Source organism: Ostrinia furnacalis, unplaced genomic scaffold (assembly GCF_004193835.3).
Source record: "Ostrinia furnacalis isolate ACB-3 unplaced genomic scaffold, ASM419383v2 OfSCF0166, whole genome shotgun sequence".
Classification (NCBI taxonomy): Eukaryota; Metazoa; Arthropoda; class Insecta; order Lepidoptera; family Crambidae; genus Ostrinia; species Ostrinia furnacalis.
In genome coordinates, this window is record NW_021130405.1 from 419,381 (window position 1) to 446,933 (window position 27,553).

The 27,553-nt window shown below is 36.0% G+C and overlaps 1 protein-coding gene across 1 annotated transcript; it reads right to left on the reverse strand.

Annotated features, from left to right (window-relative positions):
- Window positions 1-931: 931 nt before the first annotated feature.
- LOC114353354 (transcription factor SPT20 homolog) lies at window positions 932-27,553 on the reverse strand. The gene is made up of 6 exons (XM_028305326.1): window positions 27,476-27,553; window positions 26,711-26,861; window positions 26,187-26,260; window positions 2,984-3,109; window positions 1,980-2,552; window positions 932-1,668 (listed from the first exon to the last, which is right to left on the reverse strand). The coding sequence occupies exons 1-6, from the start codon at window positions 27,485-27,487 to the stop codon at window positions 1,174-1,176; spliced, it is 1,431 nt and encodes a 476-aa protein (XP_028161127.1). The 5' UTR covers window positions 27,488-27,553; the 3' UTR covers window positions 932-1,173.

Consider the following 27,553-nt stretch of genomic DNA (forward strand, 5'->3'; position numbering starts at 1 on the left):
CAGTCAAAGCATAATGTTAACACAGTAATAAGTTGTTTCAATATCTCACATAAAAGAGTCTAAAATGAAAGAAATATAGATTTTCAAACTACCTTTAAAACTGTTTTTCTCTTAATTGTAGTTTTTTGACTTTCTTTGTTTTTCCCGTGTGGTCTTCATTTGATAATTACGGTTAAGCTCTTCTTAGTTTTATTTCAGTTTTTTTTTCGTACATTTTAGTTACTTATTACGTGACTCTTCTAGACGTATTATTTATTGTGATTGTTTCTTTTGATAATGTTCGTTCGGTCGTTTCAGTCAAATGACGTCACTGCTGGACAAAAACCTCCCCTAAGGATTTCCACAACGATCGCCGCTCCTGCGCCGCCCGCATCCAGTGTAGTCGAGGCCTAACCACCAATTACAGTTTACATTTACAAAAGATTTTATATGCCACTAAAATGATAAAATTTGAAGCAAATGAGGAGATCATTCCGTGTGATTATTTTTGTAACAAAAGGAGTGTATTATTACCCTCATCAAACATGAGATGGGTACAATGTACCCACTCATTGGAGCAATAAAGATTTTCTTAGGCGCCACGTGGAGATTTACTAAAGTTCCATCCAGTTTGGGGTAAATTCAACCCGTAACTACCCTCCGGGTTACAGGAGACCCGGAACTCGAAGTTTCCCGATAGGTTTGGGATAAATCGACCGAGTTTCGAAGTAACCGATAAATACGGAGCTCCCAAAGTTTTTACAAGGATTTTTTGAACTTAGGAACAATCTTTGTTGTGTTCCGGATAGTCTGTTGTTTTAGGATGGCCTGATAGTGCAGTGGCATGTTGATTCACTGTCAAAGCAAGGGATGGAGTTATAATCCCCTCTTAAAGCGTTGCGTAAATTCAGTTCTATAATGAAACAATAATTTGGATTTCAATGTTTACTTAAAAACACTTATAACTAAAGAAAATATGGCATCACAATTTTAGTATTTACTTTAGCACCCTTCTTGTTCGACACTTTCGTAAATATTTTTGCATTTAATTTTACATTACTTCAAAATGATGCGCATTTTAACTTACTTAACTAACTACCTATAAATACAGTCTATAAATTAAGGATATGACGTATTCTATGTTTATTTTACTACAATTACTTATGCAATAGCAAAAGACTGTATTAGCTGATATTAATGTTGTTGACCACCAAATATGGAATGGGCGAACTTTCCGAAGTACTGAACTGGCGGGAACGAAGGAGCTACTGCGTAAGGTTGAGGAGCATGATTGGGACTCTGAATAAGGACCTGTTCTTGGGGATACGCCTGAGGTTGGTGTTGGTAATGAGGCTGAATTTGTTGAAGAGATGGACCTGGTCTGAAGTAGGCGATCTGCCTCGCAGGGTTAACAGGGAGGGACTTAGTTGCTGCAGTGGCAATTGATTCTTGTTGTTTAGTATTTTGGGTTTGGTATTGGGGCTGGACTTCGATGTGGTATTGGGCGGGTAATTGAGGCTGTTGCTGAGGCTGGTGGTACAGCTGCTGGGCTTGGTATTGAGGTTGAGGCTGCGACTGGTACTGAGCACGTGCAGGCTGCGTTCTCTCAGGCTGAGAGAACGACTGTGGTTGCTGGCTGAGCGAGAAGCTGGCGTAGCTCACCGCGCCTTGGGGTTGAGAGTTGTAGTTCTGGAATAGATAGATAAAAAATATGTTGTTAGATGTTTTTGTTGTTTTGATATTGATAGTTATAAAGTAATATGCTCCCCTAAAAATCACAATAAATCAACAGGTATAATAATATTCAAGGAAGGAAGGAGGAATTATATTTTTGAGTAATTTCTTATGTTATAATTTACTGTAGAATCTTAAGAATATATCCAGACGTGACTCTGTAAGGAAGATTTGGAACAGAATGTTATATCAGAATAACAAAGTGGAATAGTAGTCCACTGTGTTATTATAATATACAGTCTGTTAAAAACTTTTAATTTGTGTACCTTCCGAGGAGCAGGTGCTTGTTGTTCAGCAGACTTGGATTCTTGACGTTGTTCCTGCGATTGCAGCCGTTTTTGAGGAATCTGGACTTCAATTTCTTCTTCGCGAGCATATGTGATCCCTGGCTGAGGAGCGACTTGGACCAAGTTTTGCTGTAAACTGTACGCATGTTGCTGAACAAACTGTTGTGGGGCAGGATCTTGACTGTACTGTATCGGCCTCTGGACTTGGTATTGGTATTGGGGTATTTGCTGATAGGCTTGCTGAGGGATCTGCAGAATCTGAGGTTGCTGAGAGTAAGCAATTTGTTGGGGTTGTTGAGAGTATGTTATTTGTTGCGGCTGCTGAGTATAAGCTACTGGCTGAGGTTGAACGAAAATCTGTTGTTGGTAAGGTTGGTAATTAATTGGCCTGGCAAAGTTCTGTTGCTTAGGGGCCTGTTGTTTCTGGTTGTATTGAACCGGCTGGCTGTACTGTATAGCGTTTTGTGGTGGCTGGTACGATATCTTGTGTTCGCTGTACGCTAATTGCGATGGTATCGGATTAGATACTTGGTAAGTTGTCGGCGCGCTGAGCTGTAATAAAGTTGTTTAGATTAGAAGATAAACAAGAAAGCTTCGCTAGTTAATGCTGCTTAAAGTTCGTTGCTCTTTGAATGTCCCTCTGAACTGTTTTGAAACTTTGCGAATCTATTGTTGGGAATAACTTGGAATTTGTCACACATTTTAGAGTAGGCTATTGATAAAACGTAAGACTTTTCCTCTATTCGACGAACAAGTAAGTATCTCAATAATGTTTTATGATAGTCATAAAGTTAGGATGAATTGGAAGAAGGACGTAGATAAACTAATATTGATTTAGATTGCAAGCTCATAAAAATGTACAAGATAAGGAAAATCAATGGAGGAACTACGACTACGACTGCATTACAGGATACGGGGTTCAAAGCACCATTATCAGCATTTATTGGCAGTAAAAATGTTTATGCCATGGGGTAATAACTTACCCTCGGTTGGTAGACTGACACGGGCGCGTAGAGATGGCTCGCTATAGCGGCCTGGAATGGAGGCCCCTGTCCACTCAGCAAGTCAGAAATCTTAGCGATCTGAGGCAATGGAGTCGCGTAGATTTGCTGTAACAAGAACTCTATTTTAGTGAACACAAGAGACAAGTTAGAGTACGGCGCAGAGGTGCTGCGTTCGTAATGGGATTAGGGTGATAAAATTCTATGCAAATTTTTGTGGGTACGCTTCGGTAACTCCGAGGTTTCAAGAGTCAATAAATTTACTAATCCATTGTCCCTTGTTAACGTGATCACCAACGACCTAAATTTCGTTTATAGCGCAAATACAGTTCAAGTCATTACGATTTATCCGCCTATTCCTAGGGCCCAATCTTTTAGTTCTTGACGATCTCTAAAACAGCTTAAGTTCAACTACCTAGTTACATGAAAAAATCTGCCTTTTAGTTTTTCCATTAAAACGCATCGCAATGTTTTAACTTATCATTTCCTAGTCGTCAAACAAAGGATCCTTTAAGGCAATTACCGAAGAGTGGGCAAGTCGGCACCGGCGCTGCCTTATGCCCCGTTTGTTCCATTTCACGGTCCAATGTTCATTTTTGTTTCGGCCACGTACATTTATGTCACAACCAGAACGTTCCCAAACTGACTTGGTCTCACGAAAATCTCATCTGTACCTTTGAAATTTTCCGCTGACACAGAAATGAATCGTATCGGGTGTACTTAAGGAAAACTAAACAAAACAAAAGAGAGCGGAATTCACCTTTTGTTTTAACATAACGCGCGCTTAGAGTCGGTTGTCGTAATAAAACAGCTGTAGATACACATAGCACTAATAGTCTGTTGCCACGTAACGCGGGAAGCAAATTGTATGTGAAGAAAAGTACGTGCTTCCGAAAAGCAACTACAATAAAACACACGTTAGCTTATATAGCCCCTACTAAAAGATCCTGTGGTAAATTCAGCCTTGAATGGGTGCAAAAGGGTCGCTCAATAAATATAAAAAAGTCGTGACTCCTTGAGAGGACTAGTTACATAAAAAAAAGTTATTCCAAGTGTGACCTGACCTGTCACATTACATTACCTCAAAGTGTAAAATAAAAAGCAACCGCTCCAAAAGCGATGAGGCACATTCGAAATAAACTGCCTTCAGGGTTATGATGTACCAAAACAGCACCGAATCAGTGGATATGGCTTACGAATGTATAAAAAGACGTATTCTGGTAAGACTCGTATAAAGATTGCTTTAATTCAAGTGGTAAAAATAGATGGCTAGGGAAAGCTAAAGAAAAGAAAGATGATTATAAATCAATTTTGTAAAATATGGAAATAATGGTGAAGTTGGTTATGTGGAAAGACGTACACGTAACGTAACGTAAGGAATAACGAGTTATCGATAAAATATTTTGTATGAGTTTTATATTTCATCCATTTCATATCTATGAGCAGTGCGGTTCAGTCTGAGCCTATGTTTATAGCTTGATTTCAATTTCACCCCCATGAAACATCACGACATAACTTTTAGTGGGAATACTCCAATAATACTTGATAGAATTCAATTCTCTCTTTATAGAAATAGGGGGCAAACGGGGAAAATATATGGTCGCATGATGTAAAGCGAACCATTTTAGTCATAATATAGTAAATGCAGAGTTGCTTTGTGCTCTTTGTTATTGCATAATATTGACTCTGATTTATTATTATTAATAGCTCCAATTTCTAAATAAAATTCTTATAGAACCTTTACAATGTCGTAGCTGTTAAATTTATTTCGAAGCGGGAAAATCATTGGCGAGCCGGGCGCGGACGAAGGGCCTTCCACCACCGGCAAGATAAGGCGATTAGTGTCATAATATTACACCCGGGGCTGGAGTGTGTCACGGAACTCGTCCAGGATTGTCGGCGTGAACTAATTTCTTTAGTATCTGGCCGAGATAAAAAAGATATCTTGCAACAGCTGATGTTTCTTATGTATTCATTTAAATTACTAAAGCTTCGACCAGACCATGCGTGCAGATCGCCATCACCGGCGCGATCATAGGCCAATAATTTAACAGGTCGCGCGACCAATGACAGGTCACGCGATTTGTAAATTTTTGGTGTACCAAACTTTACAAGAAAGTTTGTATTTTGAAATATCACTCAATACTCAAGCCTTTGTTCAATTTAATTCCTATTTCTTAATCACATTCATATTTCTCACTCAAATATAATGAAGTATCCACTCAAGAAATCCAAAATACGGGCCATAAATTATAAGATTTATATTGTAGGAACTAGATTGGCCCTTTTGATAAATAGCTTATCCATTAAGTGGCCCACTGTCAAAATTTTGCCGTTGTAGAGCTACAATCATTAAGTAAACATTTTCTCAAAGCTTATTTAAGTACTAGCCCGTAATAGGCAATAAATTAGGTTTCAAGAATTTCGCCTGCGGAATTCCTAATAGCGAAAACTGTGAGTCATCACTTTAATAAGTTTCACGCACAAAGGATACTAAACCTGGAACGTTACTCGAACTTTGGGCTGGACGTGTGAGGCCAAACGGGCCGTAGCCTTGCTGGTTATATGGTACACTGGTACAAGGTCTATAGCATCATTAAGTATACAGAATCTATCGCATATAAGACAATTTCTTTTTTTGTATTTGGGTACCTTTATTGGTATTCTTGTTTATGAACCTGCCCTAATAACAATGTTTTTTCTTTTTCTTTTTTTTTCAAATATTTTTTTCACTGTACCATTTCAATGATACAGTTTGTTACTGTTTGCTATCGTTTTAGCGCTCACCAGTTAGCGCCACTGTAGAGTAAGGTCCTGTCACTTGCTAGTAGCGAAGACAGTGGCACCAACTGGTGAGCGCGAAAGTGGTAGGAGGACTATCGCATTTGCACTCATCAAGATGGCGCCACTGTAGAGTAAGGTCCTGTCAATCGCCAGGGGTGCCAACTGTCAAGTATAAAAACGATAGCCCTCATTGAATTCTATTGTGATTCATAACTGGTAGGTTTAAAAAATATTTGATGTGTTTAAAATACATAGTGAGTTAAAGGGTGTTACGTACTCGGAAATCTGGCTGTATTATCAAAAATTCCGTGGAATACATTTTATTTAGAACAATATTTATCGAACCTTTTTGTCGAATAAATAAGGAATATTTTTATTTCTTATAGAACTTACAGTAATTTTTCTGATTGGGTCTTATTAGTACTAAGCACTTATTTATAGGCCCTTATTAGTAGTAAACTATTGTTGTATAGGCTGATTGTCCCTTATCAATCTGGATGTAAATGGACAGAGCTTTTTAGGGACTTATATTAAGTACAGTCTCCTTTTTATTTTGCGACGTGAAATCTTTTTAGACTTCGTTGTTTGGATCCGTATTCATAGGCAGATACGTGTATTGTTCTGTCTCTTTTTGGTATTAAATGATAATTTTATTTATGAAAAAAAAAACAAATGTTACATTATTACGAAACGCCTTATTCCTGTACAAGGTGAAACCGAGTATTGTTCTTTTTGATTATCTTATTAAAGGAACATAGGAATTAAGGTTCTTGTGTCATTTATTTTTTATACTGAGTATTAACATAAATTATGTATCAAATTTGGGAGCAGTGAATCTTTTTCGTAAATGTGAAATTGTCCAAAGTTGAGATTAGATTATGCATACGGCTCTTCGACCGCCTCTCCGTGATTTGTGTGCCAATTGCGTAAAAGTGACTTTCCATTTAAGAAAAGTAAGGAAAAGCGTTTTTCTTTTATTTTTTTAGATACGTGTGTATGTATAACGGCGTTATGCGTACTCAATGGTAATCTTATGTATCAGAGGATCCCCTTTTCTGTGTGATTGTGCCATTAGGTATAGGATAATTACATGTGGCATTATCTATTTTCTGAGAAACCATACCGCAATATTGCAAATCTTATAGCCCGGTAGGGGCAGAGTAACGAAACATGGGCATAAAAACCACGAAAATTCAGCAATCACGACCAAACTCAATATCTACGTACACGCCAATTTTGAATTACATTTCAGATCAGTCCTTTAAAATTACATTGACCAAAACTGGCGGGAACAATCGGGCAAACATTAGACCGCCACAAATTGCCACGTTGCGGTTCCTAATAGCATTATAATTCCAGCTCCAGGGAAATCTAGGTTCACAGCCAAGCTAGCAGTAACGTTCGACTGGTCCTTTCATTCAATATTGACCCCTCAGGTGTTTGTGATAAGAGCTCAAGCATAAAACTGCAGAGACTGCAGACGATTGAATAGAGCAGGTAAGATAATTAATTACTAAAGATGCAGTTCAACTCTAATTTAGTTATGCGTTTCGGAACTGGTGTAAATTAAGTTTAAACCTGTTGGAAGGTGTGCACAATTAATTTAACAACGATAATTATGAATAGTTATGTAGAGCAAGCCATTATTTCCTTATAATCTTTTTATCCAAACTATACAGAGCATAATACGTAAAGCGAATAGTGTACAAATACCTATACGTTATTGATCTACGTCGTCACACAAACGCCTCTTGAGGGATTTGAACTGGTAACCTGCATTGTTGGAACATCCGAGCTGATTGCATAAATCATTATTTCCAAAATGAAGCGATGATCATGATTGACATAGGAATGCACATTCAGCCGTATCATTAAAACATCATCGAGTGACCACGTAATCCCGAATGCGGACCGTAGGGATTAAAGTAAACGAGCTCTTATTATGCAAAATTTGGCACTAAGCCTATAACGCACTAGATAACCGTTTAAAGCTCTTATAAGTCGACAATGAGGGCCAAATTGTCCCTACCCAGTTGTAAAGTTGGGGCTATTCGGGCCGAAATTGCGTTGGAACGGGGATTTCTTTTGGTGGAGTGCAATAACTAGCAGGGTTTACGGGCACGGCAGAGGCCGTGACGCTCTGAGGGATTATGACGCAATCTTTGAGAGGGAGTGCTCGAGCGATTTTCGCCTTCCGTACCGCAAATTACACGGACCACATTTCCTCAGACCATCTGATTATATTTTATTCATGTACTTACCTACCTGAAATAACGGGAAGGGTGAAAAAAGCTCTAATGAGCCCACATTGGGACTCCTTAATTGAAGGATTGTAAGATTGCGTAAACAATTCTTGAGAATTTAAAGGATCGTTATTTTTTTTGCTGTAAATAACTGCCTAGTAGGCACAATTAATTCCCAACGGTACAGCCGATAACGGGCCTAAAATACATTAAAGTATCGACGTATCGACTACCCTAAAAAATAATAGCGATGGCAGATGCGGAGAATGTACTCACCCTAAGATAAAAAAGGAAATACGGGCTCGGCTGATAATAAAAATAGTCTTACAAATCTGTCTTTGATGCGACAGAACGATCCAGCTTAATTTACGATTTTCCTCGAACAATCGTTTAAATGGAGACTACAAATGTACAGTTTGAAATTAATTAAGACTGCTTTGTGCTATAGCAAATGACAAGGGATAGGGTGAAACCTACGTCTGTTTAATGAATGCCGACATCGTCTTATTGTAATTTTGTCAAGTCGAAAATGTTGGTATGTGTACACATGTAGGTTTATTGGAGTATTGTCTGTCTTGTCAACGGAGTATTTGGCGCTGAAGAATTTCTTTGGGTTATATTGTTTAGTGTGCCTTTGTACGAATTAATACGAGTTTCCTTGGAAGTGGATTTGTTTTATTTAGTATTAAGGCTTTTGTAAAAGCGAAAGCTCGCTCTTAATCAATACAAATGGGAATCCTTCCTGGTATTAATTAATTAATCACCTTGGATGCTTTAACATTCTATAACCATTTTAATTTGCCTTTGTCGTTCGAGTAGGAGGAGGAAAATGGAAAATATTTTCCAAGTGCTTTTGCATATGGCGTTTTTTCTCTTTGCGCGTCGGAATAATAGCGCTGGGTGTATAATACATCATTGTTTGCGAAAATGCACAGTTGACTTTATGCCCGGCAGATCTCTTAATTTTCCTCTGATTTAAATATAGCTGCGAGGGATATCGGTCTATATTCAAATGCTTTTGCGAATCGTTGCACATTTTCTTCTATAGGCTGTGTTGTGTGACTCTACTCAATAAAAATTGAGATTTCAGTTAGGTAGAATCGCACTTCTTTTGTTTTGTTCAGTCAGCAGATGGCAGGCTATTATTATTATTTTGTTGTAAAATTGCACATAACCACTAAATAAAAATATGTCATCGTTAAGCTTGATATGCCGTCGTTCGTTTAAGTAATTTAGGGACATAGCGAAGCGATCCGGATCTGGAATAGAAATCTAATTTCGAATGCACTTTCGATTTGAGATAATAAAAAGAGTGTTAGGAAAATTCTCATAGCATTGCTAATTTGTAAGTGACATTAGTAATTCATGAAGTGATCGTGTGAATTTTGGTTAACGGGCGTGTTTTTATTGGGGTACCCGGAGCCATAACGGCGGCAAATTACGTTACCCTTCACCAAGCTACGTACTTCACATTCGTTTCTGTTTTATATGAGTAGGTACTTGTTAAGTTTTATGATCTGCGTAAGTGTTGTTACATCTACTTAATGTGACATTTCAAACACATTTATGTGACATTTAAGCCGAAATGTTTCACAATTTCTGACTTCTATTAATTGATTCATTTTATATGTGCTTCTGACTAATAAATAAAGGGATTAAGTATTTTGCATCGGGTTTGAGAGTGTTGTGCAGAAAACCGGACAAATTGACAGATTTATCCGGAAAAAGATCCGGGAGATTACTCCCTAGTCGGGATAATTACCGCAGCACAGCATTCTTTCGTGTTCGGGTGTAATTTTTAACCATTAGAGAGGATAATTAATTATATCATTAGGGCGGTACGGAAAGTCAATAGATATTTAGTACCATCATGATTATATTAATCTCAGAGGCGTAGTTACTTAAAAAGGTTTATCAATGATTTCCCCTTTTGTGTAATAGAGAGTAGTTAACTCAATGAAACGACTCTTGCCGCAAAACCGTGAACATTTGTTCCGTAATTTTGGTTTTTATGTTAGAATACTGAAAGACGACTAGGAAATCGACTAAGCCAAAGCTACCTTAGCAAGTTTTAAAACAGACAATTTAAATTCTGTTAAACAACTTAAGAATGCAAAAGACAAAATTAAATGACTTGCTAATTCGTATTTGCGAATAAATGCTGAACCGGAACACGAAACAGAATGATTAGACGTATAATTTACGGAAAAAATCATTGAGTATAACACAGAGCGTGCCGTGGGAAGTTCAAAGGGGCGACGCAGTAATATGTTTTTCAATTTGTCAAATATATTTGAGTGAGGGCGCTCTCAGTGGATTCATCAAAATTCATCAGTCTAGAATTCCGACGAGGCGCTGATAAAAGGGCGCGTTAATATCGCAGCGCCGCCTGGCGGTGGCCAGTGACAAATTCACAGAAACGCTGCTAGGTATTTTGGAGCACCGCCAAAGTTAAGAGAGAACAGTTTATTTATTCAATACTTAGCTACTAATTAAATTTTAAAAATATATTTTAAAAAATCCCTTGAAGAAAGTGATTGTCTAGCGTCCCATATGCTTGATAGACACTTTACTTATCAGCATTAGAAACGTAAAATTTGTTAAATTCATAACTGGGTAATAGGATAACTGCAAGATTTCTCTTAAAAAGTCTTCCCCATTGCCATCAATACTTAGTTAGCCCTTCCCTCAATAAATCTTTGAAAAATCAATCCTTGTTGATATCTAAATTCATTAAAATTGGTTCAGTGACTTAGACGTGATCACGTGACTATACAACAAATTTTAATAGACATGCCTATTGCAGTGATTTATTATTATATTCACTTTAGAAGATTTTAATAATTACTTTAAGGCTTTTAGGGATTAATGTCTCCAGATTCATTGGAGGCCAAGCTGTAGATTCTGGATACACAGGAGTTGCAGTGGTGGGAGTGTGGTGGGATAAGTCCTTAAGTTTAAGGTTTTAAAGCTAACATAGTTGTCTGTCAGACCACTAACTATTATTTTATTCGTGAGACAGAATACTATTAGGTATTTTGATAGACATAAAGTTAGAGAGAGACTATCCTTCGTCCTTACTACGGCCAACCTGCGTCCAAAGTCTATTCAAAGACTTCCAGGTAAGCCAGGGGAGCTTTCTTTTTCTGGTTTCTGAATTGAAATTTTGAGCTTAAGCGAAGATAAACACATCTTCGAATCAAGTATGAACTTTACGCTCTAGCTGTAATTCCCAATTCAGGAACCTGGGCATAGTGTGTAAAATGTAGTGCTTGTACTTCTTTGGACTCTAACTTCACTAATTAAGCCTGCCCAAAAAGCTGCACAATTAATTCCCAGATACCAGAGCAGTCATTTTTTTTTCCCATTAAAATTGTTGTTTCTGGCGTGCTTATCCTTTAGAATTCTTGAGGTTCCTGAGCGATTCGGGCTGAATTTTAATTAGTTTCAACTGACGTCCCCTTTGTTGCACATGCATTTTCTTTTTAACACAAACTATGCTTTATTTGCAGACTTCTTTTCTATCTCCCAAAAAGACAATTAGTCTGAGGAATGGCTGGTTTTGTAAATCAACCAGACGGTTTTATTAAAGCGTTAAATGTTTACAGAGCTGAGCCAGAGCTGGAAACGTAGCACCGAATTTCTTTGTTTCTGAGAAAAAAAGTGGAGGTATTTTGCCCGTTTTATCTAAAGTTCTATTGAATCTGTCTGTATATTAAGTAATTATTTCTTACTAGCTTTCCGCCCGCGGCTTCACCCGCGTGGAATTCAGTGTCACAGATCGGCATAAATTTATAGCCTATATGTTAATTAAATTGATAGGATGTGAACTTTCGCCCGTATTCACAAACATTACTATGAGGTCTCACAGTGCGCATAGGTTGACACACGCACCAATCACAGAACTCTATTCAACGCTGTGCGCTCGATTTGCTGCTTCACTTAAGCAAGTATCGTTTGTGAATACGGGCGTTTATGTCGTATGACACAGATATAAAATTGCGTAGGGCTAGTAAATGATGTCTACATTCAACTTTGATCACACGGTTGTATGAATCATACATGTGTGGTAATTAAACGGTGTAATGTTAATAAAAACTTTCATCGACATGTCCACCAGAACTGGTTCGGTTGAATCACATCCTACATGTTACACAATCGTATACTATGTTGATGTTATTACGAGTATAAGTGGGCGAATTTAATTTGATTAGCTGTAAGTAGTTTCTTTTAACATAAATGGAGTTAGCATCTAATTATGTTTTTGAGCTACCATTTATGACTGACAAATATAGTACAGGGTGAGGGTGACCTTAATTCGCAATTGAGAATGATCTTTAGTGTAATGTTAATAAGATATCATAATATATCATCATTATGTGATTTTATATCATAATATAAAGTCACATAATTTAGGAATTTTTGGAGGGACCAATCGATCTTTTTCAGACGACCTTTCGAAAAAGAATGTCGTTTTATAAATAGAAAGGTAGACTATAGTTGCATAATATTGAGTCAAGTACTATCACTAATTTAACATTTCGTTCGTAACTAAGTAAGTGCTTATAAATAATGTTTCCTTCACATGCAACTTCGAATATAAAAATGTCACATAATATGGTAATTTTGCAAAAAATCAACATCTATAAGATTACTAATCATAGTAGGAAAGTGATACTTAAGTCTTCAGAATTAGCCATTTGCAATAAGTACAATAAAACAATACAAAAATACAGGTTTTTACAGACGGATAAAGCCGATTGTATGGAAGCAACATTAAAGTCGTGAGAAATGAAAGAATCCATACAAAATGCTCACGAGTGTGTATTTAATGCCAAATGTTTTTATTGATTGATCAGTTTCCGATTGTTACAATGCCAGTGGTTGTAGGCTGTTAAAGATTTTGAAGTTTTTCGACTCTGTCCCTAAAATGAGAATTAGTTTGAGCTTCAGCTTATTTTCAATTAAAGTGGCCTTTTCATATTAAGTTTCATGACATTTTTTGACAGACTGAAATTCCGCGGGCGAAGTTAAATTATACTGGTTTATGCACATTCGTAGTGATTTGTATTAGCTGCTTATGGACAGGATATCCTAAACTGAAAATGATTGCGACAGATGCTGGGATACCTAATTAAGAAACTTTAACGTTTGAGGGCTCAATTTACCGCATACCCTGTATCAACATATGAGCAATTCAAATACAGATCGGGGCGTGTCTGTGAAAGTGGTACCGGTCATGTGTTGCGCACTAGCGGCGTACGCGCAGCCGTGTGTTATGGCGTTTAATTATGATCGATGGTAATAAGAAAATGACATAAGCAGTAAGTATTTTAAGTTGTGCTGAACAAAAATATTGCTCAATGAAGGATGTGATAGCTATCATGAGTATTTCTCGTATTTTGAGTCAAACTGCGAGCGATGGGGGATGAGGTTGGCGATGGATTTAGTTATCAAATTAACACTCATATTCGTATATTTAAGACTAGTAAAATATCAGAATCAATTATTTCTTTCGTGATTCAAGGTAACCGGTACACGACCACTCTGTGCAACAAATTCTGCTCTCATTTTGCATGGTTATCGTGACTAAGTTTCTCCCATTCTTTGATTGAAGTTTTACGAAGTTAATTTTATGTGTAAAATAAAGTATTGGCTTGAAACGGAAATTGTGAAAATACTAGAACCAAGCTCAAAAAGCCCTAAAAGATAAAGGTTAAAGTTACATTTGAACCGTAGCCAAATAGCAAAAGTACGAGTACATCAGGGTTGTAAAAGCAGTGTAAGTCCTACGGGAGGCATTTGATACGTGCATCTCTGTTAGTTATAAGGTAATTTAAAATTTTGGGTTTGACAAATAGCTGCGTTGCAGTTAAGTTTAAAACGTACGGGTTTGGCCAACTCGGGTTAATTGTGATTAACCTTTCACAAAAAATCAATTAACCTACAATTACTTACATAAATATTAATTAATTATAATGATCGTTTTTCGCAGTTGAATCGCTTCTGAAAATAGCTAGATAAACACGAGGGCGCTTTTTGCATACCCTAGAATTTAGTTTCTGCTCGTTAAGCTGAAAACGTCAGATTTAGGATTTGATGAAAATATGTGAGATAAACTATTTGAAATATGGCACAACGTGGATAGCAGATGCAGCGCCGAGTCACGCAAAGTAGCAGTATATTGTAATCACCCTTATTCTCACTTAAGAAGGATAAATGTATTCCCGGAAGCATAATAATTCATTTATTATTATTCTCGTACAGTCGACAGCACATAAGACTGCAGTGTTTTTGCAAAATCGAACTTATTACAACAACATAAAATGCCACGGTGTTTATTTTTATGTGCCGTCGATTGTACATAGTATACTGCCAAAGATGTAGATGGATGTTTACTTAGCACCTAATACAATTTTCGGGAAAACATGTTACGTATCAAAAGAGCCGCGTGAAATGTTTATTAGCGGAAGACTCTGAATGTACTCACTCTTTGGAAAAAAATGGGGATCTAAGCCGTAACCTAATCTTTGTAGGAAAACTACTGTTTGTAAGGTAATTAGACGAAGTATACACATACCTATTCAGAAGTGGGATTTTTTCAGCATTGGCTTAGTTAGAGACTACGAAAACATATTACATTTACAAATTCTGCAATGCGATGGAAATATACCTTCTACCAGAGAGTACAATGGCGGTATTTTTCCTCACAACACCACCTAGTTACACAGCTCAGTTTTGGTAAAAATACATAATCGTGTTTTATCTTATAGGTCTTATCACCTACCACCAAACTGAAGTCAAACATGACCCTTCTCAATGCAATCGGGTAAACACTCACTTTATTTCAGCAGTTTAATAAATACTCAAGTTCCAGCGCTTACATAAATATCAGAGAATATATCACTACATACAATAGGCGGTTCTCAGTCGAATCGTATATTGCGATGTAAAAAATGCAATATACCAGCTGTATGTTAACTCAGATTGATTGATGGTGAGTGGATTCAGTCAACTTTATGGGGTGGAATTATATGAGCGTATGTTTTTTGTGATTAGATGAATTGTGTGAATCTCAGTGGATCAAAAACATATGTATTTTTTGAACATTAATGACAGAGACTTTTAAGATAGATCTACATAATTACCATACGACTTCATAATGATACTGAATTTTAAATCCCCCAGACAGAAGGGCCACACAGCTTCTAAACGAGCCAAATGAAGAAACATTTTAAATTCTCGTTTACAGGTCCCTTAACCCATTAGAGTTGATAAAGTCGGTCTTTCAAGTCGAGCCGTGAAAGCAAACATGTTAAATGTAGGCACAAAGTTTCTAACTCATTCCAATTACGTATAACTGACAGGTGTATACGCGTAGGGATCCGCGGGCAATCAGGGGAACGCGGGGTTACTGGGTTACTGACGCACACTATGGTATAAGTATAAATAAGTATATGTCAGTTTCCATAAATTATACAGAATGCAATAAACCTCCGTCCAATCAAAATAATACCTCCAAGTTTGGTGCTCTACTCTAACTCTTTGTACATCATATACTAGAGCCAAGTCAGCTTTTACAATTTGTAATTTTGTGATCATTCAGCACTTCCATTGCTAATGCATGACAAGTATTTTTTCAGTTCTCTATGAGATTCAAGATAAGACGAGTTTGAAGACCATTGACTTGTCATCATTATTTTTATTGTAGAGTTTATCTATCTTATCAAAGATTTAATTAAAAGTGGTAGCAATTTGTGGCTACCAATAGTTGCTAAGTGTGCGTAAGTAGTTGTATCGTTAGAATTTCGCGATTTGCATCAAAGGCCTACACGCGTTTGTGCGTTAGATGTGGAATCCTTTGTAACCATAACAATATAATTGCTTTTCTTGAAACAGTCTACTTTAAAGATGCCTTATTAAATTAAGTGAAAACACAAATAAGGGGTTAGCCAAGGAACGGTTCTAGCTTGACACACATTGTTTCTGACAGAGGGTCAAGTAGTTGTGTTAGCAGTTTATTTCGTTATCACAAATTAAATGATCAAACGGAACAAGTTGAGGGTTGTTTTTGACATTTATTTCAACGGGCACTCTCGCGGCTAATTCCAGGTCAGCAGTAAAAAGTAATGTTACGATTCACTTTCCAGGCGAATAATTTCACTACCAGTTGCTTTACAGATTTATTTATAGTATTTAGTGTAGTTGTGTAGTGATTATGAAGGGATTTTGAGATTAATAATTAGCGGCTTTTGCCAAATCAAAAATGTAGAATTAGCTAGTCGACTAATTTAGAGTGTCACATAACATTTATATCTGAATGATCTTAATGATCATTGGGGGAGGCCTATGTTCAGCAGTGGACGTCCTGTGGCTGAAATGATGATGATGATGATGATCAAAATGATATACTCGTAGTCGAAATTACAATTGGCGAATGTCTTTTACCTCAACTCGATTTGTTATCGTTATCGACAATCGAATTCTACAAATTATTAAATAGCATTTGGCTAGACTAGGCTGCTGAATACTGAAGAAACATAAACCCTATAAGGTCGCAGCGTAGGACCATTCAATTCAAAAGGCAAGACGACAATTTACGGAAAACTAACTTTAGAGTTTAGTCATCAACTAAGAACATTTGGACTATGAATTTAAATAATAACAAGTATGTAAGAACATTATGGCCATGTAAATACAATGTAATAATGTCAAATTTTTCTCATTTTCTATTTAAAGTACCTAACAGTGGCGGTCTTTATGCTCTGAACAACTATGTAAAACGATATTTGTATCATCTTCCAAAGAAGGGCTACCTTTGAGTCTAGATTGTATAATGTGATGGCATTCGTGAATGGATAAAGGTTAGAACCTTTAAGGCTAACTATCGATCTGGGTCTAGACTGGTATTTTGGCTGTTCAGATCAAACGATCTTTGTAATTTGCTATTTGCTTTGATATTTTGTGTAATGTGTGTACCTAATTATTTTGTAACAATGGAAAGATTTAAAGGATTGAACCATTTAACTTTAATAAGAATTTAAGCGATATTTCAGCTCTACTTAAGTACATTTTAAGATATTTTTGTGTTCAGTATTATTTGAAACGTTCAACCAACTTATCGAGTCAGAATTCAGTGTGCCTACCATGAGTTTACGTTAGGTGTGCTCGCTAGCGACTGCGTAAAAAATTGACATTTAAATGTATGACATATTGTGCAGCGCCCCTAGTGGCTACTATCAAGAAATAAAATCTTCATAGAATTTTTTGACGTATTCGCTAGCGAGCTCACCTAACGTAAACTCATGGTAGGCACACAGTAGTCAATTAAAAATTATATCCATACGCCACCATTATTGTAAAAGTTCATACGTTTATGTGTGAAAGAGCAACTTACACAAATTAATTGTTGAGAATTTTAAAGTATAGGTAGTAAATTAATACAGCATAAGTATTTCGTTCTTAAAATAGAATATTAAAATCGTGGAATGAGCATTGTTGTCGATTATTCTATAGGCCCTTTAATAACGGTAAGAGCTCCGGTAATTAAGCTTTCTGTTTGACAGTGATTCAAAAATGCAGTCCTCTCTGTCCCATTCATCATTTTATTTTTAATATACTAGTTGAGTGATTGGCAACAATCGTGGATGGGATATTGACTGAGAAATTTACCGCTTTGAGTCTCCTGACATTGGAGGTTTTGATGACAAAAAACATACAGTCGAATTAAAAACTGAATCCTTTCTGAAGTCGGTTGAAAAGTCAATGAGTGCAGAAGATGTCTGATAATATTAAAACTGAAGATACTACATTACATGTAAAAGGCCTAAAAGGTAACCTACTATTTATCACATATTAATGGACAGGATCTAAACATATTCTAAGGCTGAGTTACATCACCTAACTTTAACACAAACTATGTATACATACTTAACACTAGAGTGCTCGCGCCCCTAAATACTCCTAGAGTGCTCGCGCGGGTGACATATGTCCCCCATTATGATATGGGTTTATTTTTGCTAATCTTATTTAATACAAGTAAAACAATTTATAATATTAAACATCAACTATATTTCTTACTAAATAATTTAAAAAATGTGAGAAATTCTTTCATTAACTCTTATTATAAACCAAAAGAAATACTTCAATATTTTTCAAATATTTTAGAGTCGAAGAGACCAAAGTAGTTTAAATAGTCGTTTGACCCGTTATTTTGGCAAAAATATCACCTAATTAGAAAGTTAATCAATAGATTGATCTTATTCTGTGACATTTTGATCACAACTCGGGCACGATATGATTTGATGATCTGGACAAAAACGCCTATTCCACTTGTTAGATTTGCTTACGAGTGCTTCGATTTCTTGCTTTTGTGCGATAAACACATCGTCCTTTGCCACAATACTGGCAAGTTTTGTGCTAGTTGGTGTTCTCGCAAGCCCAGAAGAATCCTGGTTTTTAATTTTATAGTCCTAGGTAATTATTACTACATTGCATACAATCTAAAACAACTACTTTCTTGCATCAGTTTATGCTTATAAAACAATATAATTATTGTAAATGTTTAAAAAATGGTTAAATATTATAACTTTGAGCTTACATAAAAGTAAACTTGATTTTAAACCGCGACGATAGGGGATCAAACAATTCCTCAAGTGCTCGCGCGGGGGACATGCGTCACCCAAACACTTTAAATGTTTTTTGCACTCACGTTGATGCGTCTAGCAAGATGGCGTTACTACTAAAATGTGCGACAATACATGCTTGAAGAATACATGAGAAGGCAGCACTGTAGCTCGATACATTGAAAAAATATTTACAAATTTTACACCCTGGGTGACATATGTCACCCGCGCGAGCACTCTAGTGTCAATAACGGATGTTTTTTGACAGACTTTTGACGTTTCTCAAAGTTAAAGTAAATTGGCGCAACCCAACCCAAGTTAATAGTTCTGGGGATAGGAATATCATCAACAACATAACCACAATCATAGTAACAACCATCAAGCATCTGAACCTCCCTTTCAGAGAATCCTTACCCAGCCTGCGCTAATTATTTTTTCTAATAAACCGTCATATTGTAATCTCCGTCTGACAGTTGAGGAAAGAGTGAACAATAATATGATCGCATGATCCATCATGGCCGTCCTTGTACAGTTGACAGCAACATTTTGGTTGCAAAAACGCCCTTATTGCAACTACACAGATGCCACAGTATTTATCTTGATATGCTGTCGCCTGTACGTAGAACGCACATCAGAATTATTATTTGAACCTTCAGGTCACCTTTATTTCAGACGTAATAAGGGAGAGTTTTGTAGTGAAATTATTGTAGAGACGTGAATACCGTTTTTGGTGGTCAAAATTGAGATAAAAGTCTCATCATTGAGACTAGAATTTGTAAATATCCCACAAAGAATCTAATATTACCTCCAAAAAATAGAAAACTATTTTCTGAGGAATTTAAAACCAATGTCTATTTAACTAGCGGTTCATTTCTGAACTTTTATTAAACGTAATCAAGGGCCAAGTAGGTAAAACTCAAAGGGCTAAAAATGTCTACGCAATTCAATGGGGATGTTGCCTGGGTCAAAAAGCAAGAGTTTTAATTAGTCCGTCAGTTAACTTATAAAAAAATACTCTACACGTATTTTTCACTTTTTCAAACTAATGAAAATTTAAAGAGATAAAGCGCCCCAAAGTTCATAAGAAGAGGCCCGTGACGTCAACGCTTGCTTAAAAATGCCGCACGTTGTGACGTCGTGCGCAACTTCAACGCACCATAACTATGTAATTATTTGTTAGATTGACAAATAAAAATATATGTGTCCAATATTTTTTGATATTAAACATTACGGACTAAAAAAATTTTTTTAGGCAACTAGCCTATTACGTCATTCTAATAGAGAACAGAGCGAATTCTCTCATAATTAATCGCCATCTTGAAATTCGGGAGTACACATCCGTTTCCGGAAAAGTTAAATTAATATAAGCTATTTCAATTAATTGAAGGGGTTTGCCACTGACAATGGGATTTATTTATACATATCCTATCCCAATAAACTCTTCGCATTTTATAATATTATTTGAATAGCGTTTTGTGCTTTGTAAAAGTTGGGTCGAGAACTCGATGCCGAATGGTGTAACTCATACAAAAGTATCAAATAAGGAATTTTAAAATTGAAATCTATATTTTAAAAGTCTTATTGTGGTAAAAGTAGATGCGACTTGTCAATAAAAAAATATTTAGCACTGTTACTTACCCACTTACTAATAAAACTTACACGCTCGTTGAACAGTGTTTTAAAGTGACGTTTAGTATGGAAATGTCATTTTAAAACAGTGTTCAACAACTGTGCAACTTTTTATTAGTAAGGGGGTTAGTGTACAAGCCATGAACTTATAATGTCACATTTCTACAATAAATGGTAATGTAACATTTATTATTGTGTTGGCAGTAATTATCAACGTTGTAGCTATGTGCCAGTTCCCATTGCTGTTACTTTTTAACCTCGACAATTGTGAACAGTTCTTGGAGAATGTGTCATTAGTTGGCAACGCTATGTTTTTATGGTTGTACATACCCCTATACATTGTATAGAGTGATCGGGCAGACCAGAGGTATTACGAAATATATTAAAAAAAAAAGAAACAATAATTCAGGCATTGTTTTGTTACTTTAGATTGAAGAACATCGAAAACAATCTCAAAATATTTTTGCTAAACCAGCTCTATCTTTTTTGTATATTCCATAGCGGCTTGTGTACACGTTATTCCTAGCCAACTTTGTACACACGCATCAAAAATTGGAATAACAAAGAAATTCATAACGTAGGTTTCGATTGATAGTTTCTGGCAAAAAAGTCCCGCGTGATCCGTTCACATTGCAAAAAAGAGCGCCGAATGAAGTTTGACTTTGACTTTTTGTAGCGACCATTCGTTGGGCTTATAAATTCTTCTTTAGCCTCACAAAAGTCAGCAATGCAGTTTGGGAATAGTTGCATCCTCTATGTTCTCTGTTGACCACGATTCATTTTTATTACGAAGGAATTTTCATTTCAAAGGTTTGGGTTTGGGAACTTGTTTCGTGTTAAATATTTTAGTTTTTATTTTGATCAAATTTTTGGGGTGCAAATGTTTTATACAATTCGTTCGGCGCACTAGTATCGTATTCTGTTTGCTTGTGGATTAACGATGTATCGGTATATTGGATCCTCCAAATATCGGAACATGCATGTTGTTTGAATAAACTGTGCAACTTGATGTTGTGTGTATATTTGTATTTATTTTCACAATATTCAGGCTGGGAATACGGGAATTTGTTAGCTTTTTATTGTTATTATGCTGCCAAAATCAGTCAAGCTTTCATTGCAGCTGAAAAGATATCTATATATATAAAAGAAAGTCGTGTTAAGGTTCGGACAAACCAACGCGTGCAACGATGGCGATGGCGATGGCGACCACTGCGCGTGCAAAAGTTGTTTCACACTGCCGCGACCGCGATGGCGATCACTGCGCGTGCAGGTTGTCACTGTCACCACAACTGTCACGCATATTGTCAATCACGCCTATTCGGCAAAATGGAAACTGAATTAAATGATTTGTTTGGAGCTTTTGATGCAATTGAGACAATGGAAACACTTTTTCACTCAAGTTTATTCAGGCGGCCATATATTATAGAATGAGACAGGATTACATGCGGTATAGGTAGTAGGTATTGGTTACTCATAACCAAGCTATATTTCTGGCTTCGTTTGTAGTCCCTAGAGCCCTAACAATACCTTTTAATTAGATTTAAAGAAAGGTTTGATAGGAAGGAGGACTGCACTAAGGCTTTCTTGGCCTCAGTGGGGGAAATGAAACACAACGCGGACGGTTGATATCTGGTTTATTACTGTCATGCTATTGCTATATACAAGATTTACATAATGTACACAATTCAATGTGTCCAGTCCAATGTGCCGTCGGTGTAGAGTGCCTACGGTGCACGTTCGTCCAGGGTTCATGGGCCAGTCGGCTAGCATGTTGTAGGTCGCGGTCGATGCTGACGTGCTCGTACAGTATCCTTGTGGGCAAGTAAGATTATAACCAATTCATCTTTTTCCTTGAGGGTAAAAATTTGCCCCCATTACCTTTTACCACTGTCGTTCTTATCGTTAAATCGCACAAAACTACACAGAACTCAACACAACATCTATCAAAATCAATTTTCATTTTCATTTTTGGTGCAACAGTCATCTTGACATTTACTTTTTTTAAGGCAAAGGAAATTACATTATGCACCCAAACCACAGAGTACATAATAGTCCAAATATCTTTTTTGTCTTTAATAATAACCCAAAAATACAAAAAGACATCAGTTTTGATCAACTAGGTGTTTCTAGTGGCACTAAATTAATGACTGAGACGTTTGATGATTCTAATTAGGTTTTTATTTATGGCATACTTAGAATTGCTCTAGGGCTTTTGAGAAAGCTGCAGACATGTACATTCTCAATTATTTTGTTCTGCAGATAATATCCCAATTTTACTTATGAAGTTGAAGAAGCAGGTTCTCGAGAAAACTAGAATAATTTGTTTATTACATAAAAATAAATTCTGATATTGATACTTTATTCTAAAACCTTTTTTATTATTCAAGTAGGTCAGACTAGTGGTATGTTATGAATAATTCATTTTTAATTGTGTAAAAACTTTTTAACAGATCCTACTTACTATTTATTAAATCAATTTTAAAAAACAGAAACGTCACAGTGTCAAATGTCGCGATTATCGCTGATCGCTGCGTGCAGACGCTGCATAGATCGCCGCGACCAATGACAGGACGCGTTGATGTGAACACATCGCTACAAATTCATACGCGCTGTCTGGTCGCCATCGCCATCGTCATCGTGCACGCCGGCTGCACGCGTTGGTCTGGTCTAACCTTAAGTTACTTCGCTTATAACTCAAGAACGGCTGAACCGATTTAGCTGAAAATTGTCCGGGAGGTAGTTTAGAGCCAGGAGAAGGACATAGGATACTTTTTATCCCGTTCGAAATTAAAAAAAAGTCTGCTTATTTATTGCCATTAAGGCGGAACAAAGTTCGCCGGGTCAGCTAGTAGGCAATAAAGTAGGAAAAGCATATTAGGTTTTTGTTTTGGAAATTGTTACATGACGTGAAAAACAAGCTTTGTTTTGATAAAAAAAACGTTTTTTTTTGTAAATCTTGTTTTTTGCAAACTGCATTTTCTTTAATCAGTTCCTATGTCCATGTAAATGTCATCCAAAGATATTCATGACATGATAACTTTAGGAACTGAAAAAAAGTTAATTTGAAGTCGAATCAAACTCCGTCTTGCAGACCAAACGAAACTATTCAAACCGTGGCGAAAATTAAAAACGACGACGCTCATAAAACTGGCAGCCGTAAAAATTTTGCGCAACAAAAATTTATCGGCCCAGTTGAGGCGCGGCAACAACTTTTATATTAAATTTCTTTTGGTCGAAACTTCCCTCATAAGTCTCCTTTTGAGGTGCCCGCGTCATGCCAGTTGATGCATTGTTCCGATGTCATTCTTCGAGGTCATGGAAATGTAGATCGACCGTCTTTGGAACGTGCGTTTAGGGAAAACGAAGAAAAATTACGGGTCTGGATTGACACGCAAATAAAGGAATATTTTGGGAATGACTAGTAATATAATAGCTTTATTGTAGAGGCGTAATACTGTGTTGAATCTTTACATTAACACTTAATAGTTTTTGAAAGCGCAATTCATTGACTTAATAAAATCAGTCACAAAATACACATAATTACAAGCATAAAATATGCTTTTCATTCAAAGGTAAATCGCCCGGCAACTTTAATTCCAAGCATATAAATGGATGGTAAGTTTTGTTTCATTGAAAGTGATGACTTTGTAAGAATAATTTAATAACCTCCTAGTAGAAGCAAGTTCCGAAGTAATGAAACTCCGAATGAGCCAGCGCCGTGCAGATTCACTGCGCATCAAAACTTGGAGCTTCCTCCGCGAAATTAACCCGATTTTAAAACAACTTTATAGTTATAAAATTCAGGCAATTAAAACGCTGTTTTTGCTCCTTAATTACTATTGTTTTGTCTAAAAAGCCTTACTAAGAATTTCTTCAAACTGAGAACAGTATTTATATAACTACAAAGTCTGAAGATCTATACCAAGGGTTTCCATAGCGACCGGTCCTGTGCTATATGGGTCCAGGTGCTTCCCGCGACCTTCATTAGATCGTCGTTGATAGTAGAACAAAGCACATTAACGTTCTCATCTTCTTTCCGAAATATTATAAAAGCATTGTGTGTGAGTTTACGCGAATTTCAAGGTAATAAGATTATTTGCGTAAGCATCTTTTTTGTTATAATAATATTTAAGACACTTTAGCTTACCAAGTAAATGCTATTTCAAAATTTCAACCCTACCACTATTACTACACAGACACGTTATTTCAGTACATCTAGAAATTCACGACTACTAACACAGGTCCTACTTTGCTGTTATCATCGTGTCAGCGAGAACGTGACAGGTCTACTATCCCACCAGTGATTTCGAGTGATCAGATTTGGATTGACGTAGAGTCGTGAGGGCAAGTGGCACGATAAAGGTGAAACTCTACTCTGATGGATTATTATCGTACGCGAGAGTATTGGTTACTGTGCTAGCATTTAACGATCGATAAACAGCTTGTTTTATTGGGTATTCGCCTTTGTATTGCTTCATTATGTCTGATCAGTATCACTGATTTGCGACCAGTGCCAGCTCTTGTTCTTTGGTTAAACTTATTAACCTGTACTTTTGTCTAATAAAATGTCAAACCCAATTTTAATAATATTTTTACATTAGTTATTGGGGTGACAAATTTTGGGGTTGGCCCTAAAATATTGTGTAGAGTTTGAAAACATATGGGATCTAGATATTTTATTAGAGCGATACTAGATATTTTCCAATAAGGTCCAATTTACAGTAATCTAGATCGAACCGAGCCCTTTTTTCAGTAAATTATTTGGCTGACAATTTCAAGTAGGTAATATAGGCTGTACCAAAATATCTAAAGGTACTTATCTTTTTTCTACTATCTTTATCACCCATATAAAAACGCTTAAATCTTTTAACGCACAAATTTATGGCTCCAGATTAGCATATTTTTATAACTTTAAGAGTTTTATTAAACCAACTCTCAGTAAGAGAGACTGCAGAAATCACGTCAGTAAAAGCTTTTTATATGAGTAAGTTTAAAACTATAATGACTTTTAAAAACACGATTTTTAGCAATTCAAATTCTTAAAACGCAAAAACTTATATTAAAGTACTTTCATGATCTTCAATACTTTTCACTTTTTTATGCAGAACAAAGCACTTGAACAAGGTATTTGACTTCAATCACACCTGATGAGTTAAATGAAACTATGATGAAACAATTTTTTATGTAAAGTTGATGTTGGCGTCAAATTCAATTCAAATTCAAATTGTTTATTACATCCTTAGTTTACTGATTTTATAAATGCAAAAGTAACTATTTCTGTCACAAAATTAATATTTATGCTTTTATTGTGACTTTGATCATATGAAGCGAATTACAGACTTTCTGTGACAGTTACGTGGGTGAAGAATGGAAAAATCTATTAAATTTTTTATCAACATGTGTCAAGAACAACTTAGCATTATAAACATGGACTGAATGCCATCATAGATTCAATTATTTCATATTACGCTTTGAGAATGCCTTTGAACCTATACAAAGGAGTGTGACGAACTCGAGAGCAATAATGGATGAATAAACTAATATATTGACTTGGCTGAGTCCGATTTGATTTTTCTTATTAGAAGTTCTTTATAATTAGAACAAATTAAGGTTTATGTGTTAATCGACGTTTGGCGTATTAATTCGTTTAGTTCAGTAAATATAGAAAAACAAATGAACTTGGTTGATCCATAATCACTTTATACTACTTATAATAATTTTTTTTACCATGGGAATTATTAATTTATTGACTCTTTACTTGGTGTTAAGAATTAAAGATGAAATAAAATACTTGACAAGACAACACTCTAATAAAAACAAATTATTGATAACTAAGCTCCAAAGTGATCAAATATATTTGCTACATGTGCTTTTTATCTGACTGAACAATAAGTAATTGCTTACCTGTGATGGAGACTTTTCGGATTGCGAATCTTTGGTGTCAGCGTATTCGATGCCCGGCGTCACTGGCGGTAGAGCTAAAACCAATGGATTGTATGTTTTATAAAATAAGAAAAAAAAAGTTTCGATTGTTTTAATATGCACTAAATCTATCAGATTCTACAATATAAACATCGTAAACATTCGCTCTGAATAATTATACCATTATTGTTAGTTATGTAACTTTACATGATTAAACTTAGCATTAGGAACTGAAAATACACAAAATAATGTCTTAATAACAATGCAAATTGAAATTATTTACTGTTATTGTAACTTTTTAGCACTGTTATCAGTTATAGCTTACGTGCATTATACTCGATAATTCAATAAAGCGTCATTACCAAATGTTAGGCTGAGTTGCACTACCGAACTTTGACCGTAACTATGACGATAACCGGTGTTTTTTATTTAATACAGATATTTGACGTTTGTCAAAGTTAAAGTAAAATGGTGCAACCCAGCCTTATAAAGTGTAAATTAGTTACCTGTAGGCAAAACTGGAGCTCTCTTCTCAACTGCCGCATTTCCTTCAGCTAGTTCCCGTTTGTCTGTCTTAGCATCCTCTGTCTTCTGTTTGCTTTTAGAAGGTGCCTTTTCTGCTGCATGCACCACTGCTGCTAGCAGCAGTAAACTCACCTGATGATTAAAGACATTTTAGCAAACTTTGCCTAATAAAATATTAAAGTCAAGTTAACTAATCATATTTATACCAACACTATCACGTAGGTCTCTTCTAAGAAACAGTGTACAAATAAATAACTTAATTTATTGACACACACATTCAAACTAAAAACTAAACATTAATAATGAAAGCTAAAAAGTCAAAAGAAAATAATTATCCGTGGAAAGAGCGCCCTCTCAGTTTTAATCAGGTCATCATGATACATTATAATATCATGAAACTTGTTGACCTGAAATGGTTTTCAGCGGGGAAATGTGAAAACGCACTCACTGTACCTGTAATATTGTACCACTCTTAACATCGCATCAGATAAATGTATTTTGAATGAAAGCTTTGATATTTTTTAAAAGCTTTTGCTTTAAAAAGTAATAATTAGCAGAAGTCAACTTTCTTAACAACCATCATCTATCATTGTTATTGTTATCACGATTGTTATGCTTAATTATTAACACATCACTGCACCTAAATCGCTCTTAATTCGCAACATCTTTATAAGTCTTATATCTGAATTACGCAACCCAAACTTAGATACTTTCGTTGCACTGAGCTAAAAAAGGAATCGACTAACCGTCAACTTCATTTCACTATCACTTGATTACGCGCACTCGATGCGACGCGTGCGCAGCTTCGCGTGTGGTTTGTGTTT